Source organism: Arvicola amphibius, chromosome 4, assembly GCF_903992535.2.
Source record: "Arvicola amphibius chromosome 4, mArvAmp1.2, whole genome shotgun sequence".
NCBI lineage: Eukaryota > Metazoa > Chordata > Mammalia > Rodentia > Cricetidae > Arvicola > Arvicola amphibius.
This window is the reverse complement of record NC_052050.1, coordinates 24,752,038-24,769,983: the sequence shown is the minus strand read 5'-3', so window position 1 is coordinate 24,769,983 and position 17,946 is coordinate 24,752,038. Positions and strand designations below refer to the sequence as shown.

The 17,946-nt window shown below is 50.2% G+C and overlaps 1 protein-coding gene across 1 annotated transcript; it reads left to right on the top strand.

Moving 5' to 3' along the window:
* The first annotated feature begins 6,639 nt into the window (after positions 1-6,639).
* Positions 6,640-17,712, top strand: Copz2 (COPI coat complex subunit zeta 2). Its single transcript, XM_038328986.2, has 9 exons — positions 6,640-6,775; positions 7,434-7,508; positions 10,442-10,523; positions 11,045-11,136; positions 11,565-11,620; positions 12,413-12,490; positions 14,082-14,133; positions 14,768-14,806; positions 17,384-17,712. The coding sequence occupies exons 1-9, from the start codon at positions 6,674-6,676 to the stop codon at positions 17,429-17,431; spliced, it is 624 nt and encodes a 207-aa protein (XP_038184914.1). The 5' UTR covers positions 6,640-6,673; the 3' UTR covers positions 17,432-17,712.
* Positions 17,713-17,946: the final 234 nt, after the last annotated feature.

The following is a 17,946-nucleotide window of genomic DNA, read 5'->3' as shown; positions in this document are numbered from 1 at the left end:
TAAAGCTTCGCAACCTCAGCTGCCAGCGAGAGCCACCTAAGGAACTTCCGGAAAAGGACAGTGACCCAGTCCCACTCCAACCTGATCAGACCCACACCCCATCCCCTGCAGAAGCGAGAATCAACATTTTGTGAAAACTTCATCATAAGATGGCCCTTTTGTGTGGACAGAGCTCGCTAGCTTGGAGCGAGAATCCAGGTAAGACGAACACAACAGCAGAGCTAAGGCCCAGGCTGGAGTTATCATCCCAGCTTAGGACGTACACTCTTCTTGACCTCTACAATGACTACACCTCATTGTTCATTCATGTCTCTGCCTAACATTTTTTGAAGCTGAGTTCAACTGTCCCATGGGTCTCCCAGAATCACCCCAAAGAGAATTGGGTAATGTTCTTTGTGTAGGTCTCAGTGTGACATGTCACAATCAGGCAGGTGCACTGTGAGGTGGGGAGAGTGGGCGTTTTGGATGTGTGGGTTTAAAAACCCCGGGGTTTGTCACTCACCCATTGGACTAGCCTTAACTAAATGAAGACAACAGTGCACATAGTCACAAATCTTAAAACTCAGATCCCAGTGAGGCATGGGGGTGCGCACCTGTCCTCCTTACACTTGGGAGGTTGATGCAGGAGAATTGCTATGAGTTCAAGGCTGGAGAGACCTGTATGGTGAGTTCCAGGCCAGCGAAGGTTACATAGCAAAATGCTGTCTCAAAACAAAGAGAAAAAGAGTCAGAATGAGTATGTAAAGCCATCCAGCTCAGGGGGTAAGCTGAGTGTAAGGCTTATTGACTTATTGATTTATTTACGGCAATGTCTCATGTAGATGAGGCTGGTCTCAAGCTTGCTAAGTAATCAAGGTGACTTTACCTCCTGCTCTTCCTGCTTCTGCCTCCCAGGCACTGGGAATATAGACATGCACCACCATGCCAGGCTTCCTTTCTTGGCCAGCTCTCTCTCTCTCCACCTCTCCGCCCACTCTGCAGCTTTGTCTCAGAGAAACCAAAGGCTTTCTCTGGAGAAATGAGAGCTCCCCCCAGAATGGCCCACTGAAGCCCATCCTGCAAACAGAACAGGGACGCTTTCCTTTTCTGTCCAGCGCACACATGCACGGCTCACATTCTGGAACACACACCTCCCCCTCCTGACATCTTAGCAGGAAGGACTGAGGCTGGTGCCTGAAAGAGCCCTTTCCTCCATCACAGGAACAGATGCTGAGAGCCCAGAACACAGGCATGGCAGCAGCAGGAGGCTGAGTCAGAGGAAATAAAACGATCTCCTCTCCAAGAAATACAAGGCCCACAGGAGAACTCCGCTGGAAATGCCCGTATCCTGGGGCTCCAAAAAAAAAAAAAAAAAAAAAAAAAAGAGCAGACACGAATGCAGCTGAGGCCTGGACTCTGAATTAGAAGGGGTACGGACCCCCGAAAATCAAATCACACAATCATACAATCTGGAGGAAGCAGAGGGGAAAACCCCAAAGACAACATGTTGGGTTTATTTTATTTTATTTTATTTTTGGTTTGGTTTTTAATTTTACGAGACGGTTTCTCTGTGTATCATTGGTCTACTTGTTCTGTAGACCAGGCTGGCCTTAGACTCAGAGATTCGCCTGCCTCTGCCTCCTGAGTGTGGGGACTAAAGGCATGCACCACCACCGCCACCCTTTGAGATAGGCACTCTTAACCAGTGAGCTAGTGAACCATCTCTTCAGCTCTTGTTTTTATTTTATTATTATTTCATTATTGTTGTTTTGTGTTTTGTTTGTTTGTTTGTTGAGCCAGAGTCTCTCTATGTAGCTCTGGCTGTTCTGGAACTCCTTATGTAAGCCAGGCTGGCCTCAAACTCACAGAGATCTTCCTATCTCTACCTCCTGAGCGCTAGGATCAAAGGTGTGTGCTTCCAAACCTGGCCCTTGTCTTATCTCTTGAGACAGAGTCTCACTATGTATCCCAGGTTCTACTCAAAGGTGCAATCCTCCTGCCTCAATCCACCTGAGAAGCTAAGACTACAGGCCTGCACCCCTACACCTAGCTCCCCGCCCTGCATTTTGTGAGGCAAGTGTGTGCTTGTTCACGTGTGTGCAGGTGCACATGTGTGGGGGCCACAGAACAAGCTCGGGTGTCATCTTCAAGAATGCTGCCCATCTGCTATGATCCTGGGGTCTCATGCTAGCCTGGAGCTCCCTAGTAGACAAGAGCGCTTGGCCATCAAACCCTAGAGACCCTCAGGTGTCTGTTGCCCAATGTCGTGCTCGGCATTTTTAGATGGGCCCTGAGGACTGAACTCAGATCCCGAGGCTTCTGAGGCAAACCCTTTACTGACTTTATTGACTGACTTTAAAGCCAGCCATGGCTTCTTCACTCTGGGCAGACTACCAAGCTAGCTGTCTGTTGCTGCACCTTGGTACCTTTTCAGAGCTGATTATGAACTGCTGAGTGCCCTTGGGATGGACGGCACTGCCCAGCGTCTCCACCTGAAAGCCTGCCTGTTTCCTTGGAAGCTCACTAAAGGTGTAACTGTCAGGTCCAAAGTTCCCCTCCCCCAAAATGGCAGTGCTGGTAACACTGTCCTAACCAGAAGGACTCTGACCCAGTGAGCCGAGGGACGGTTATTGGGTGAACAAGCCTGAAGGTTTCTGTTCACTTGGAACTTCCCTTACTTAACCTTCCCCCAGAGGTCAAACACCTCTGCCAAGGGTACCTGGTTCCTGGTCAGTCAGACAGCTTGTAGCAGCTCAGATCCCCAACCTGCCAACTGTCAAAGTCTCCTCGCTTTTCTGTCACTTTGCTTTTCTCTCTCCCCCTCCTCTGCCACCCAGGAGATAGCTTGACAGTTGATCCCCAATAACTCTTCCTTTCTGCCCACGAAGCAGTCTAGTTTGGTAGCTTCTCTGTGCCACCATTCATAGTGGCTATGATTTGGGAGAATCCCAGGGGCTCTATTGAGGGTTTGGAAGGGGCTGTCATCAATGAACATCCCCCCCCCCTTTTTTTTTTTGCTGAGGCTGGAACTCAGGGCCTTGCTCTTGCTAGTTAAGCACTCTACCACTGAGCTAAATGCCCAGCCCCGGACAGCTCATTTAAATTTTTTATCTGTGGGGTGTTTTGACTGTATCCAGCTGTGCACCATACTTGTAGGGCCCACAACAGACAGACAAGAGCATTGGATCCCCTGGGACTGGAGCTGCTGTGTGGGTGCTAGGCACTGAACCCTAGTCCTCTGGATGAAAACACATTGCTCTTAACCACTGAGCCAACTCTCCAAACCTAACATCTAATTCTTAGAAGGTTGAACTTGAAGGTTCTGAACTTACTGACTCATCACTGAACTTACGATGTAAAGAAGCCGGGTGGTGGTGGCGCACGCCTTTAATCCCAGCACTCGGGAGGCAGAAGCAGACAGATCTCTGTGAGTTCGAGGTCAGCCTGGTCTACAAGAGCTAGTTCCAGGACAGGCTCCAAAGCCACAGAGAAACCCTGTCTCGAAAAACCCAAAAAAAATAAAAAAAGATGTAAAGAGTTCCTAGTGATCACAGACTGGCACCCACAGAGGGGGAGCTGGCGAAGTGCAGCAGATTCTGGGCTGTGGAGGTCCTTCCTAGACTTCCGGAATCCCCAGTTCTCACTCCCACTCTGCCTGGCTCCTCCACCATTGCCCCCATGGAGCCAGCCTAGCTCTCTCAGGCTCCTATCTCTCCAATTCTTCTGTCCCTTCTTTAGAACTGACCCTTCCAATGTGGATACTATAATGGTTTAAGTAAAAATGCTGCAGGTCCCCAAGTGGCTGCAGCCTGCAGTGGTCCCAAGACCATGCAGCAGGTCCATGAAGTAGTGGCAGGCAGCAGGCAGTGGTTCCCAAGAGCAGCCAGTCCCAGGCAGAGACAGCCAGTTCCCCAAGTGGCTGCAGTGGGCCATGGGGGTAGCGAGTCCCAGGCAGGGAGCTGCATGGTGAGACCAGCCAGTCCCATAAAGAGAGACAGCCAAAACAGATGGGCACGCACAGGGAGTCACGAGGCAGGCTAGAGACAGACATATGGATAGGCACGCCATGCAGAGTGAGGTTGGATATTTATTTATTGGGTTATGGAGGGGAAAAGGGAAAAGGGGAGAAGAACAGAGAGAGAAAGAGAGAGAGAGAGAGAGAGAGAGAGAGAGAGAGAGAGAGAGAGAGAGAGAGAGAGAGTGAGAGGGAGAAAGGGGAGAAGTGGGGAGAAGGGAGAGACAGAAGACACGGAAAGGGAAGAGGCTCGGGCTGGAACCTGAAGATCAGCTTGCCTCGGCTTGTGGGCGGGGCCGGCGGGGCTTGTCTCTTAAAGGACAGAACAGACCTTTACAGGTACTGTGTACCAAACAGAGGCAAGGAAGTGACCCGAAGAGCTTTTGGTACTGTTCTTTCGTTGTTGTTCTTTTGTTTTTTGTTGTTGTTGTTGTTATTTCGAGACAGGGTTTCTCTATATAACAGCTCTGGCTGTCCTGGAACTTGCTTTGTAGACCAGGCTGGCATTGTACTCACAGAAATCCACCTGCCTCTGGTTCCCGAGTTCTGGGATTAAAGACGTCTAGCTGGGGGTGGGGGGACACCACACACATTTGCAAGCCAATTACTACAAATCTTATCTACTCACTCATCCTCTGTTTTGTTCATTTTGCTCTTGTTTGAAACAGAATCTTGCTATGTAGCCCAGGCTGGCTTCAGCCTCACAATCTATATGTATCAACCTCCAGAGTGCTAAGATGACAGGCCTTGCTGAAAATGATATTTAGAGATTGAGAAAAGCACAATGAAAACAAGAGAGTCCTGCGCCAGACTGCCACAGGAAAGACCTATCAAATAGGACAGAGTGACTAGCAGAGGAGCCTTCTGATGAGGAATTTGTTACTGTTATTGCTATTGTTATTATTAATTTTTTTTAGGTTTTTTTGAGGCAGAGTTTCTCTGTGTAGCCCTGGTTATCCTGGAACTCACTCTGTAGGCCAGGCTGGCCTCAAACACAGAGATCCACCTGCCTTTGACCCCCAAAGACTGGGATTAAATGTGCCACCACATCTCGATAATAATAATAACTATTATTATTATTAGATTACAAATATCAAGTTGTTAATTTCATTATTATTATTATTGAGACAGGTTCTCCCTATGCAGCCCTAGCTGGGCTAGAACTTGCTATATAGATCAGGCTGGCCTCAAACTCACAGAGATACACCTGCTTCTGTCTCTCAAATGCTGGGATTAAAAACATGTACCACTATACCTGGGAAAACGTATTTATTTATTCATTTTTGTATGTGCCTGCTTGTCTGTATGTGCACCACTTGTATGCAGTACCTGTGGAAGCCAGAAGAGGGTGCCAGATCCCCTGGAACCTGAGTTACAGGCGGTTGTGAGTCACATGATGTGGGGGTGGGAACTGAACTTGGGTTTTCTGCAAGAGCAGCAAATACTCTTAATTCTTGAACCATTTCTCCAGCCCCCTTGATGAGGATATTTAAGAAGAAACTTTCAGGCCAGTGAGATGGCTTCCGCAGGTAAAGGCACGGGGGCCACCAAGACTAACAACCAAAATCCAAGCCCCAGGACCTAGGAAGTAGGAGAGAACTAACTTCTGAGAGTTGTCCTCTGACCCCACATAAGTGTCTAAACTGGATGATAGAAAGATAGATAGATAGATAGATAGATAGATAGATAGATAGATAGATAGATAGATAGATTTAAAAAAAAAAACAGAAAATGTTTTGAAAGTTGGAAAGAGAAAGGCTGCTGTCTTCAGTGGGAAGAAGCCCCGTGGGAACCATCTGAGACGAGCGATTACGTTCCACACTGAGGCCCTGAAGGGCAAGATGGGGGAAGCTTCTCCCATCCAAAGCCTAGGGACTCTCCTACTCAATTTATTTTCCCAATCGGCATGAAAAGGTCACACAAAGCCTGATTCTTTTCAACTGCTATGTCTGAAAACACCTACTTCCCAGGCATGGCTTTTGACATACAGTGGGCGTGTTCGGTGTAAAAGGCACGTCACAGATCAGCCTTCTGAGTGCTTGGCCAAGCACCGCTCACTCCTTCGCTGTGTGCGCTTGGACTCTGGCCAGGTTGTCCGCAGGCTCAGGCTGGATTACAGGCGTACAGTCCCTGCCTTATCCACCTCTGGGTCTTGAAAAATGTCTAGGGGAGGTGTCCCTCAGCCCATGGCTCTTTTCCCCAATTAGTATGAGAGGAAGAGAACTCTTCTCCACGGAGGGGGTGGCCACCTGGTCTTCCTGATAAGCTTTGTCCTGAGATACAAAAAGGTGACTTGAAATATTTGTCCCAATGACATCTGGGCGTCCTGAAAAAAGTCTCACCTGTGATTCGGGTTGGCCCAGGGCAGCCACGTGGAGACCTCTATGAACCAAAGCCACAGGCCCCACCGCCCAGGGCCAGAAGAGGCCATAAGAGGGAATAGCAGTTGGTTCTGGTTTACCTGAGAGACTTGGAGGCGCAGAAAGGGCCCCAGGGAGAAGAATGAGAAAGAAGCTAGGTGGGAAGAGGAGGTTCTGCAGAGTGGGGGTCAGGCAGAAAGCTCGCACAGAGAGAGGGGACACACACAGAGGCCAGCCACGCAGGACTGGGCGGAGGGGCGGCGCCGCGGGGGGACGGGCGCGGGGCGGGGCGGCGCTGTCATAGCGAGCAGCGAGCGGAATGCAGCGGCCGGAGGCCTGGCCACGTCCGCACCCGGGGGAGGGGGCCTCGGCCGCCCAAGCCGGGGGCGCAGCGCCGCCCACCCGAGCCACGGAACTGCGGGTACGGAGCATGGGGTGCTGGGTCCCCGGGAGGCAGGATTGGGGTCTGGGACAGACGACTTGCCTCGGACTCCTGAGCTGGGAACTTTGTGCCACCACTGCCCAGCCCCGGAGAGGGAGCCCGGGCCCGAGGAGGGGAGAAAAAGTTCGTCCTGGAGCGCACGGGTGTGAGGAGGCCTGGCCTGAGTGGAGTGTCGCGGGGCTGAAGTTCTGGGGGAACTCACAGCAGTGCTAGGGACTGACTGGGGTGGCGGGGTTAGGGGTGAGATTCTGGCGGGACGAGGGAGGAGTGGGAGTGGCGAGGTGCTCTGGTTGGGCTCCCTTGCTCCAGGGTGATGGCCGCGCTTCTGGAGCTGGGGGTCAGCTGCACACAAGGAGGCTCGCTCGGCGCCGCTGTTCCCCGGGCCCAGGTTCTGTGATACACTCCGACTCGGGCTCTGGAGCAGTCAGTGCATGACAGAACTTGGGCCCGGTAGGACTTTCTGCACCCACTCCTCGGACCTGCAATGGAACATCTGCCTGGGAGTAGAGTGGGCACCGGAAATGGTCCATGTGGCACAGGGTTGGGCTGGAACCAGCTGTGGATTGGGGGGATCGCTGACTCCAGAGAGCCCACGATATGGGTCCACTTTGAGTCAGAGGTTCCTTTCCTGTGTCAGTTTCAGGAACCTTCTCTCTACACCATCAAGGCTGTCTTCATCCTAGATAACGATGGGCGAAGGCTGCTGGCCAAGGTAACCCCTCACCACAGAAACCCTGAAGACAGTGCCACATGTCCAAGACAAGCGGTCCCCACCCAGTCGATTTAACTCCTTTAGGAGAAACTGCTTTCTGGATGGCAGAGCAGCCCAGCCTAGATTCTCTAGAAGTCACTCTGTCCACGCTATGCCTTATCAGTCTGACGGCTGCTGGGGAAGAGGGGCATCCCCTCTGTTTCTACTGTGTTTTCTGACGTGGTTTCGTGTCTTCTCATTGTCCTTTCTCTGGCCGGCTGCATCCCCTGGCGAGCGTGAGAAGCTCCATCAAAGGGATCAGTGGAGAGCTGAGCTGGGACCTAGGAGTCCCTGTCCCTAAACTGGAGTCAAGCGACCCGTGTGCTTTTGTATTTCAACTTGGTAAACACGAAGGGTTTAAGCATGAGTATTTAGACTTGGTGGCATTTGGGGGGCCCTGTGGTCCCACTCTCTAGCTTCACAGATGCAGGGAAATGAAGCGCAGAGAAACTAAATAGGTTGCCCGAGGTCACAGGGTTAGTGTCATAACTGACAGGCAGACTCGGGGTTTGGAGTTGAGGCTTTCATGGAACTCTCCTTCAGTTATCTGGCGTCCATCCTACATGAGCAAAGTCTCAGGGTGGGCCAGATGGCTCAGGGAACAAGGGCACTTGTCATCGAGCCTGACAACTTGAGTTGGATCCTGAATTCACTATGGAGGGAACAAGTTCCATCAGGTTATCTTTGACTTCCCCATACTTGCCCCCTCACAAACGTGTGTGCGTGCGTGTGTGCGCGCACACACACACACACACACACACAACTTAATAAATAACTGTTTTAAAAAAGAGAAAAAAAACTTTAGAAAGAAAAATGCCCTAAAACTCCTGCCACTGAAGGCCAGACAGTGGTGCACACCTTTAATTCCAGCACTCAGGAGGCAGAGGCAGGCTGATCTTTATGAATTTGAGGCCAGCCTGGTCTACAAGAGTGAGTTCCAGGATAGCCAGGGATACATAATGAGACCTGTCTCAAAAACAAAACCAATCCCAATAAATAAAGAGAGATGGATAATATTCCTGCCACTGATACAGTTTAACTGTGCAGAAATATAACCCTTTTGTTGTTTTGTTTTGTTGTGGACCAGGTTGTCCTTAAATTTGTCTTGCTTCTTCTTCCTCTGCCTCTGCCTCTTGAGTGCTGAGATCACAGGCAAGCATATAACATCTAACTTTTTTGTTTGTCTGTTTTCCTTTCCTTTCCTTTTCTTTCTTTCTTTCATTTTGTTTTGTTTTTTTTTTCCCACGCCACAAGAAGGCGTGGGAAATCTCACACATGGGACACAGACGGCCCACGCCGCTCTGTGACAGAATCGAACACAGGACCAGACCCGGGATTCGAACCCGTGGCCCTTGGACTCGCAAGCGCCGCGCTTAACAGGCTGAGCTACTGTTCAGCTCTTGTTTTGTTTTTTTTCAAGACAGGGCTTCTCTGTGTAGCCCTGGCTGTCCTGGAACTCACTCTGTAGACCAGGCTAGACTCAAACTCGAAAATTCACTGGGGTTAAAGGGCACCACCTCAACTAGACCCCTAGATATTTTTGTTTTCTTATTTTGTTTTTTGAAACAGGGATTCACACTATAACCAAAGATGGCTTGGAATTTACTGTGTGGCCCAGCCTAGCCTGGAAGTCACAGTGATCCTGCCTCAGCCTCCTAAATGCTAAGACTATTTGTGTTAGCCGTACCTTTTTTTTTTTTTTGAGACAGGGTCTCATGTAGCCAAGGCTGGCCCAGAACTCATGATCTTTCTGCTTCTTCTTCCTTGGTGCTGGGATTCCAGGCATATGCTACTACACCCAGAGAGAATATCTAAATTAGATATAAAGTATAGTAAAGCTTTTTCATTTGTTGGAGCTGAAACTTAGTCTTCATAACATTCACCATGGTAGGACCCAGCAGAAAATCTGCTAACTTAACTACTGAAAATTCACATTCAGAAAATTGAGCTGAGCACACCTTGCTTTAGCAGATGGGCAGAGATGGACTGGCATTGCCAAAGCCTCTGGGGCCTCCTGCTAGAAGGTCCTATCCTTGTTATATGTTAAGAAATTGAGGATAAGCCAGTGGTGGTGGCCCATGCCTTTCATCCCAACACTCAGGAGGCAGAGGCAGATGGATCTCTGTGAGTTCAAGGCCAACCTGACCTACAGACTCAGTTCCAGGAGAGCCAGGGCTACACAGAAAAACCATGTCTCAAAAAAAAAAAAAGAATTAAAAATAAATAAAGAAAATGAGGCTAGCCTGGTCTACATATAGCGGGTCAGCTGGCTGGCACAATGAGACCCTGTTTTGAAAATAACTGAGAAAGGCCCTGAGAATGCAGGTAGTGGAAACGCACTTACTAGCCTAGCATGCATAAGATCCTGGGTTCCATTCCCAGACCTCAAGGAAATGAAGGAAGGAAGAAAGAAAAGAAGGAAGGAAAGAGAGACGAAAGACTTGGGAAAGGGAAAACAAGCTGGGATGCAGCTCAGTGGTGGGACAGTTTGCTAGCTCGGGTCAAGTCCTGGTTTGCAACCCCAGCGCTGCTGGAGGGAAGGAAGCAAAGGAGGAAGGAAGAAAGGGTGAGAGGGAGAAAGGGAAGAAGGAAGGAGAGAGAGAGGGAGAGAGAGAGAGAGAGAGAGGGAGGAGAGCAAGAGGGAGGAGAGAGAGAGGGAGGAGGGAAGGGAGACAGGGAGAAAATCAAATGAAGACTCCAAAGGCAGCCCCAATATTTCTCTACTTTTTTTTGGTTTTTTGTTTGTTTTTTGCTTGGAGTTTGTTTATGGGGACCTGGAGGGAGGTGACAAGGAGGTCCAGCTTAGCCAGTTCCAACATCCCTGCTAAGCCCCTTCCACGGCTGGAGCTGGCTCTGTGCAAGGGCTATTGCCATTCTCCTTCTCTTTCTCACAGTATTATGACGACACATTTCCCTCCATGAAGGAGCAGATGGTTTTCGAGAAAAACGTCTTCAACAAGACCAGCCGCGCTGAAAGTAACGCCTGCCCTTCCTCCTCTGGAACTCCCAGATAACTGACCACCAGTGTCCGTCATCTTCTCCATCTGAACACATCTGTCCTTGCCTGCCTTCCACACCCACACCCCCTTCTCCTCTGAGGCTCTTTGTTCTCTCCTCCCCAGCTGCTTTCCGCTCTCTCCTTTCATCCTGGGGCCTTCACTCCCCATCACTCTCACCCCCCACCCCTCCTCTTGGTTGAGGAGACCAACTGTGCTGTGACCCCCACTACACACACACACACACACACACTTGGATCTGGTCCCAGGGCCTTGTATGGGATGGAGGGTGGGTAGGAGGTCCACTGCAGGCTGGGTGTGTTGACCACTCGGGAGGGATGGGACCAAGGACACAGAGCGGCCTCCTGGTAGTGGTGGTCTGTCTAGAGTTCCTTGGGAAAGGAAGTGGAAAACAAAGGGAGAGGCAAGGGGAGTGGAGACCAGGCTAGCCCCAGGCTGGGGTCGGGGTGTGTACCGATTTGAAAGCTTTCCTGCTTATAGGTGAGATCGCATTTTTGGGGGGCATGACCATCGTCTACAAGAGCAGCATTGACCTCCTCCTGTATGTGGTGGGCTCTTCCTCTGAGAACGAGGTGAATCTAGAAGGCCGGGTGACAAAGGAGGGTCTGTCCTGGGGTGGAGGTGGGCTCTGGTTGCTCCTGTTGCTATCCTTCCTTTAGGATCTGGGGGTGGAAGGGCAGCCAGAATGGGTCTCCTTATGTCCCTTGGGGACCAAAAATTATCACTGCACCTTCTGTAGCGAGCTGTTAATTCTTTTTAAACATATTTAGAGAAGGAGACACCCAGTATGTCTTCCAAGGGAGCACTCCAGTGTGCCCCAGCTAAAACCTAAGGAGAATTCCTCCCTCGAGTCAAAGTGCGGCTAGCCTCCAGCCAAGCCATCTCTGACAAGGGAGTGCTCCCACCCTCCCACAGGGCCCACATAGGGAGCTCAGAGACCTGCTTTGGGCCTCTCAGCTCCAGCTCTTTTCTCTTCCTCCTCCCACACCCTCCTCCTCAGCTGATGCTCATGTCGGTTCTTGCCTGCCTGTTTGACTCTCTGAGCCACATCTTAAGGTAAGTGAGATTCTCTGCACCCCAGGGCCGCAGCCCCCAGGCTTTGCTCTTTGTCCCAGAGGCAAGGCTCTTCTGCCCTGCTGTCTTCCGGGAATCTCGGCCGGTCTTAGAACTGGAGTGGCTTCCTCCAAGGCCCCTGATGTCCCTGGTGTCTCAGGCAGAGCCATGCGCAGGGGATGATCAGATATCAGATCTCAAGACACTGAGTTACCTGAGGTCACAGGACTCAAATCAGTACAAGTTCTAAACACAGAGAGAGCAGGGAGAGAGAAAGAAAGGAAGAGAGAGGGAGAGGAAAGTCTGGTTACATAGCCCACACTGGCCTCCCACTCGGTCTTCCTTCCTCAATCTCCTGCATGCTGGGATTACAGGTATGTACCACCATGCCCCATTATAAACAGGATTTCTAACTTTAAGCTCAGAGTCAGTTTTCCCATCCCCAGTCAGTATTGATACTTATGCGGGGAACACAGCCTGGGGTGTGGGTCGGGACTACTCTCACAGGAGTCCCATGTTGGATATTTACATTATGACTCATAACAGTAGCAAATTACAGTTATCAAGGAACAAAAGGATCTTATGGTCGGGGGTCCCCACAACATGAGGAACTGTATGGAAGGGTCGCAGCATTAGGAAGGTGGAGACCCACTGAACCAACCAACCTACGATGGCCCTAGCCTGCTCTGTGCTCAGGAATCCCTGGCACCGGCTCTGCCCCCACTGCCCAGTATCCTCCTGCCCAGGTCTTGTTGGGGAGGGCCTGGAGGATCAGGCACTTGTGTCTGCCCACAGGAAGAACGTGGAGAAACGCTGGTTGCTGGAGAACATGGATGGAGCCTTCTTGGTGTTGGATGAAATCGTAGATGGCGGGTGAGGAGCAGACAGAGAGAAGAGATGTTGATACTCAGAATGACCTTTGTGGACTCAGTGCTGGGAGCACTCTGGTCAGCTCTCTGGCCAACTCATCCTCCCTTCTCCCACATATTCTTACCAGGCCCCCAAACCTTCTTCCCTTATCATAATTAGCCAAAGTTAAGCCAAAGCAGGGGTAGCCTGCTAGCCACCTGCAGCAGGCAGCTATATAGGTAGAGTTTGGGAAAATCCAGGTTGATCTCCAGGGCTGAGGAAGAATATAGCCATCTGTCCATTTTCGAAAGAACCTCAGCCAGAGTATCCCCCGCCAATGCCAGCTGGATACTCATGACACTGACTCTCCTTGAGTATACTTTCCCCATCACTAAAATGGGGCTAAAAGGAAGCTGTCACACACGACGACGGTGAGAGTCATACAAATGATGTGGATAAAGCCCATCGCTCTCATTGGTCATTTGAGGATTCTTTTTGCCTTTTTCCTCAGTAAATATTGCCTCTCATTAGTATGCTAGCAATAGCTAGATAATTGGGAGCCTTGATAAGAAAAGTTTGTTAGTAGAATTTCGTGAAGAGGGGACAATATTCAGGGAAGAAAAGAGGTCTGATTCTGGGGTAACTGGTAGCAGAAACTTCTCAAGCGTCTTCCCTCCCCTTGCCCTCTTGCCTCAATGCTGGAGGTGCAGCAATTATAGCATCTTTGAAACATCTGCCCTTTTTACAGAGGAGGAAACAGAGGCTCAGAGATTCTAGTAACTTATCCAAGGACACACACCAAGGGGATTAGAAGGGTGAAAATCTAAAACCGTGTGAATGAGATTTTTCAGAGGCTATGTTCTTTCCATGGTACTGTACCACCCAACTTGAGGGCAGGGACCTCTGAGAGGTGGGGCCCTGAGACCGCCTCCCTCCCCCTTCTGTTTGTACTAACTGCCTGCTATTGCTTGGTGGTGTGCTGATGGCTGGATTTTAAACGTGAGAAGATCTAGCCCCGCTCACAGCGTCTACTCAGCTCGACCAGGCTGTCCTTTTTTTCAATTGTATTATTGTTTGTTTTGTTTTTTTACATTTTTTTTTTTTTTTTGGTTTTTCAAGACAGGGTTTCTCTGTAGCTTTGGAGCCTGCCCTGGAACTAGCTCTTTTAACCCAGGCTGGCCTCGAACTCACAGAGTGAGTGCACCACCACTGCCCGGCTAAATTTTTGTTTATTTAATATTTGATCTTGGATCACTGTATGTGCCACAGTGTGGAGGTCAGAGGACAGCTGCTCCAGGCGGTTCTTTCCTTCCACCACGTGGGTTCTGGGGATCATGCTTACCTAAGCATGGTCAGGTTTGGTGGCAGGCACCTCTAACTGTTGTGCTATCTCACAGGCCCCTCAGCTAAATATTTGCCCAGAGGTGATCATGGAGGTGGACCAGAGGGAGCAGAGCTGAGAGTCCCCCAGGGGGAGGGACACGTGTGACTCCAGGACCACCTGTGGGAAGGTTCCCCAGAGGAGAGACACTATAGGATATATTAAAAATCAGAAAGCGGCTTGTCGGAGGGGGGGTCACATCACCAACCCCCCCAATTTTCTTTTATCTTGTAGTGTGATCCTGGAGAGTGACCCCCAGCAAGTGATCCAGAAAGTGAATTTTAGGGTAAGCCTTCCTGTACCCCATCCCTATCTTTTCCAGGCTGCCTTTCCTGTCCCCTCTCCGCTTGTCCTTCCTGGGTACCAGGTTGTCAGGGTTAAAGCTAGTGGGAGCCCAGCCACTCAGACTTCACACTTAGGGGCAGTTATTGGTGGCACCTGTGGGGTGTCTGTTGCTAAGAGGAAATCAAATAAATAAATAACAGCTCATCCCCACCCTCCAGTGAGACATTTGGATGGAGCAATAACTGTATCCTCCAAATGACTCCATGAGGCAGCCCTGGGAACTGGGGATCCACCCTTCTGCTCTGGTTTGGTTTTTCCGTGCCTGCAGCCTGATGATACCTTTCCCCAACTTTAGCTTCCTTTACCAGTCTCCCCGCAGTTTGGTTAATGATGTAGTGCTAGAAAGAACACTTGGCTAGCATGTGTGAGGTCCCAAGTTTAATCCCCAGCAATGGAGGATGGGGTACCAGAGGTCCTGGCATCTAGATAACAGCCTGTAGGACCTCTGTCTGCTAAGCAGAGACAGAGGTGCCATTCCGGGTCATGCTAACTGCTGCACCCCTTGCACTGCAAGCTGTCACCTCTGTGACTCAACAAGTCCTCTTTTTCCTGACTGCGACTCTCCTTCCCCACAGACTGATGACGCAGGCCTAACAGAACAGAGTGTGGCCCAGGTAAGCCCCATGCATCTGCCTTATCCAGAGGACACAGAGAGCCCAGGGTTCCAGGGGAGACAGAGGTGTGGGACAGAAGGGATGAACTGGTGACTGACGTGTGTGTGTGTGTGTGTGTGTGTGTGTGTGTGTGTGTCCTGGTTACTATCCACAGATCGGATCTCCAGGCTCACAGACTTCCTGCTAGTCAAGCCGAATGGTTTGACCTCAGTTCTGGCCATGTCCGTCTGTCTGATCAGACTTACTATGTCCAAGGAGTTTCATTCCCTGGCATGATCTAGTCCTAATGAGGCAGCCCTATGAGATGAGCTTGTGGCATGGGTGGGGAGCACCAGGTGCGATGCCCACTGTCCTACACTATTCTCACCCCGTCTGCCCGCTGGGCCCCCATGTTTCCTCATGTTCTGCTGGGAAAGAATGTGGCTGCCTGGTGGTTTTCAGGGTGGAAGGAGGTTGGGAGAGAGTGGTTCACACCTATAACCTCAGCACTCTGAAGGCGGAGGCCTGAAGGTCTCACATTCAAGGCCAGCCTGAGCTACACAGTGAGTTCCAGGCTATAGCCAGGGCCGTAGCATGAGACTTTATCTAAAATAAAATAAAGAAATAAGCCAAGCTGGACATGGTGGGTTCACACCTATAATCCCTGCACTTGGGAGGTGGAGGCTGTAGGATCAGGAGTTCAAAGTCAAGTTTGAGCCCAGAGTGATTGCCATGTGTCTGAAAAATACAAAAATAAATAAGTAAGTAGTCCATTGAGATGGCTCGGCAAGTAAAGACACTCGCCTTCGCCTGGTGCGCCGAGTGTGATTGCTGTGATAGAGAGCTGACTCCCCACAGGTGTTTGCTGACCGCTACAAAAGCACACTAAAGTAAATAAATGCAAGAAACGTTAAGCACGCTAAAAGGGGGGTGTTGTTGGGCAGAGCAAACAAGAACGCAAGCTGTTGGGGAAGCTAGAGAGACAGCTCAGTGGTTCAGAGCACTTGCTGCTCTTGAAGAGGCCTTTTATTTTTATTTTTATTTCTTTTCATTTTTTTGGAGCAAGGTTTCTCTGTGTGACAGCCCTGGCTGTCCTGGAACTCGCTCTGTAGACCAGGCTGGCCTCGAACTCACAACGATCGGCCTGCCTCTGCCTCTCAAGTGCTGGGATTAAAGTTGTGCACCACCACTTGGTGACACACATACAATTCTTTAAAATTAAAAAAAGAAGAAGACATGAGTGGGGCCTGGTGACGTGGAGTGCTTGCTACCGTGCGCAGAGCCCTGGGCGATCCCCACACTTCCCAGCACCGGCGCGGTGGTGCAGGCTTATCATTCCAGCGCCTCAGATTTGGATCAAAGAACAAGACCCTGTTTCAAAAACAAACCAACAACGATAACGAAAAGAAAATACATTTATGTGAGTCATCCTACGCTTTCACTTTACCAGCCAAAGTTGAAAGGCAAGTTACTCAGCGTCTCTAGGGCTCCCAGAAGAATAGAACCCACCTTGTCCAGTTACGTGAATCAGACATCAGCGAGTGACTAAGGGCCTTACTGCCAACCTTGAGGACATAAGGTCAATCCCCGCCTGCCTCTGCCTCCCCACTGAGTAAAGGCTTGGATCACTGTGCTCAGCTCACAAGTTGTCCTGTTAGCTCCAGGTGTGCACTGTAGCATTCACACACACACACGGATACACACACACACACACACACACACACATTGATTGTAAAAAAAATATTTTAAAGAACTAGATGGATCAGTTCATGGATGGGAAGAGCCTAGAATGTTGTCTTACAGTCTCAGGAAATGACTTTTAATTTTTCTAAATGAACGAAGAATGAAGACTGGTCTGGTCTTGCTGTGTAGCTCAGGCTGGCCTTGAACTCATCATCCTCCTGCCTCATACTCCCAGGAGCTGAAATTACAGGCACCACACCTTTGCGTTAGTGGAAGTCTTAATTAAAAACAAAACTTATAGTGGTGGATATAAAACGAAATGTGGAGAAAGGGTTCCCTGGGAGAGATAGGAGGAGGTCCCTGTCCCCAGGAAGCAGGGAGACTGCAGGAAAGGGACTTATGTAGTGTGGGATGGACATTTTGGGGGGAGAAAGGAAACTTCGTGCCTGGATGGAGTCTTGATACAGATAAGGGCATACGTTGGACTGAGGGATTTTTTTCTTGGCAATAGAATCTCACACGTCGACAGCCCTTGTCCCATCAGCAAACAGGATGTGGGTGCTAGGAACACACCCCAATATTCATTAAGGTGCTTAGTACCTGAGCACCGGCAAGATTGAGGCTGAGCCCAGCCCCTGCCTGGTGATGGCACTTCTGTAGTCTGGCATGGATCGGGGAAGGCAGGGGCCACTGCCACACCCACACCCACACATGGACTGGCTTGGGTAGCAGCCAGTTCAGGTTTGGCTGCAGTTATTTGGGTTTGCCTGGTCTCCTTTAAACTAAGTAGTGGCAAGCTGCCGCCACCTAGTGGCCATGGCTGGAGAGGCGACCTCGGGCTTCATAGACATATAGTAAAAGCATCATTGATTGACATTCTCAACTATTTCTCCCAACATCCTTCCCTCCTGGCAGGTTCTTCAGTCAGCCAAGGAACAAATTAAATGGTCATTACTGAAATGAAGACCTTGGAGTCGAGGCTCCCTCTCCAGAGAACCTTTTTCCAGTCCCTGCAAAAGCCGTGAGACCTCAAGGCACTGGAGAGATCCCTCAGCCCTCTCAGGCCTCTCCCAGAGATCTTCTGCCAGGGATTCCGAGAAACAAAAGTTTGGTCCCAGTTCTGTTAACCCTGCTCAGTACCCTGGCCTGCCCCTGGGGCCATGGGAACCAGAAAAGTTTCCTTCCCTCGGACCTCGGTCACATTTTCAGCCCTAGGCTTTAATAAACTTTAATTTCTTGCCAAAGATCTCCTTTCTTGGCTGTGTGTGTGTGTGTGTGTGTGTGTGTTCAGAGGCGTGTGTGTGTGTGTGTGTGTGTGTGTTCAGAGAAAGGCTTCCGCGGTGCATCTTTTCAGATTTCCAGAGCTATTGTGTGGGCTAAATCTGTGAATGGGGTCGTCAGGGCTGGGTTGGGTCAAGGGAAGTATTTAGCACAGGAAGGGGTATAACTTTGGTAGCCTGGGGTTCCATGTGTGGCTG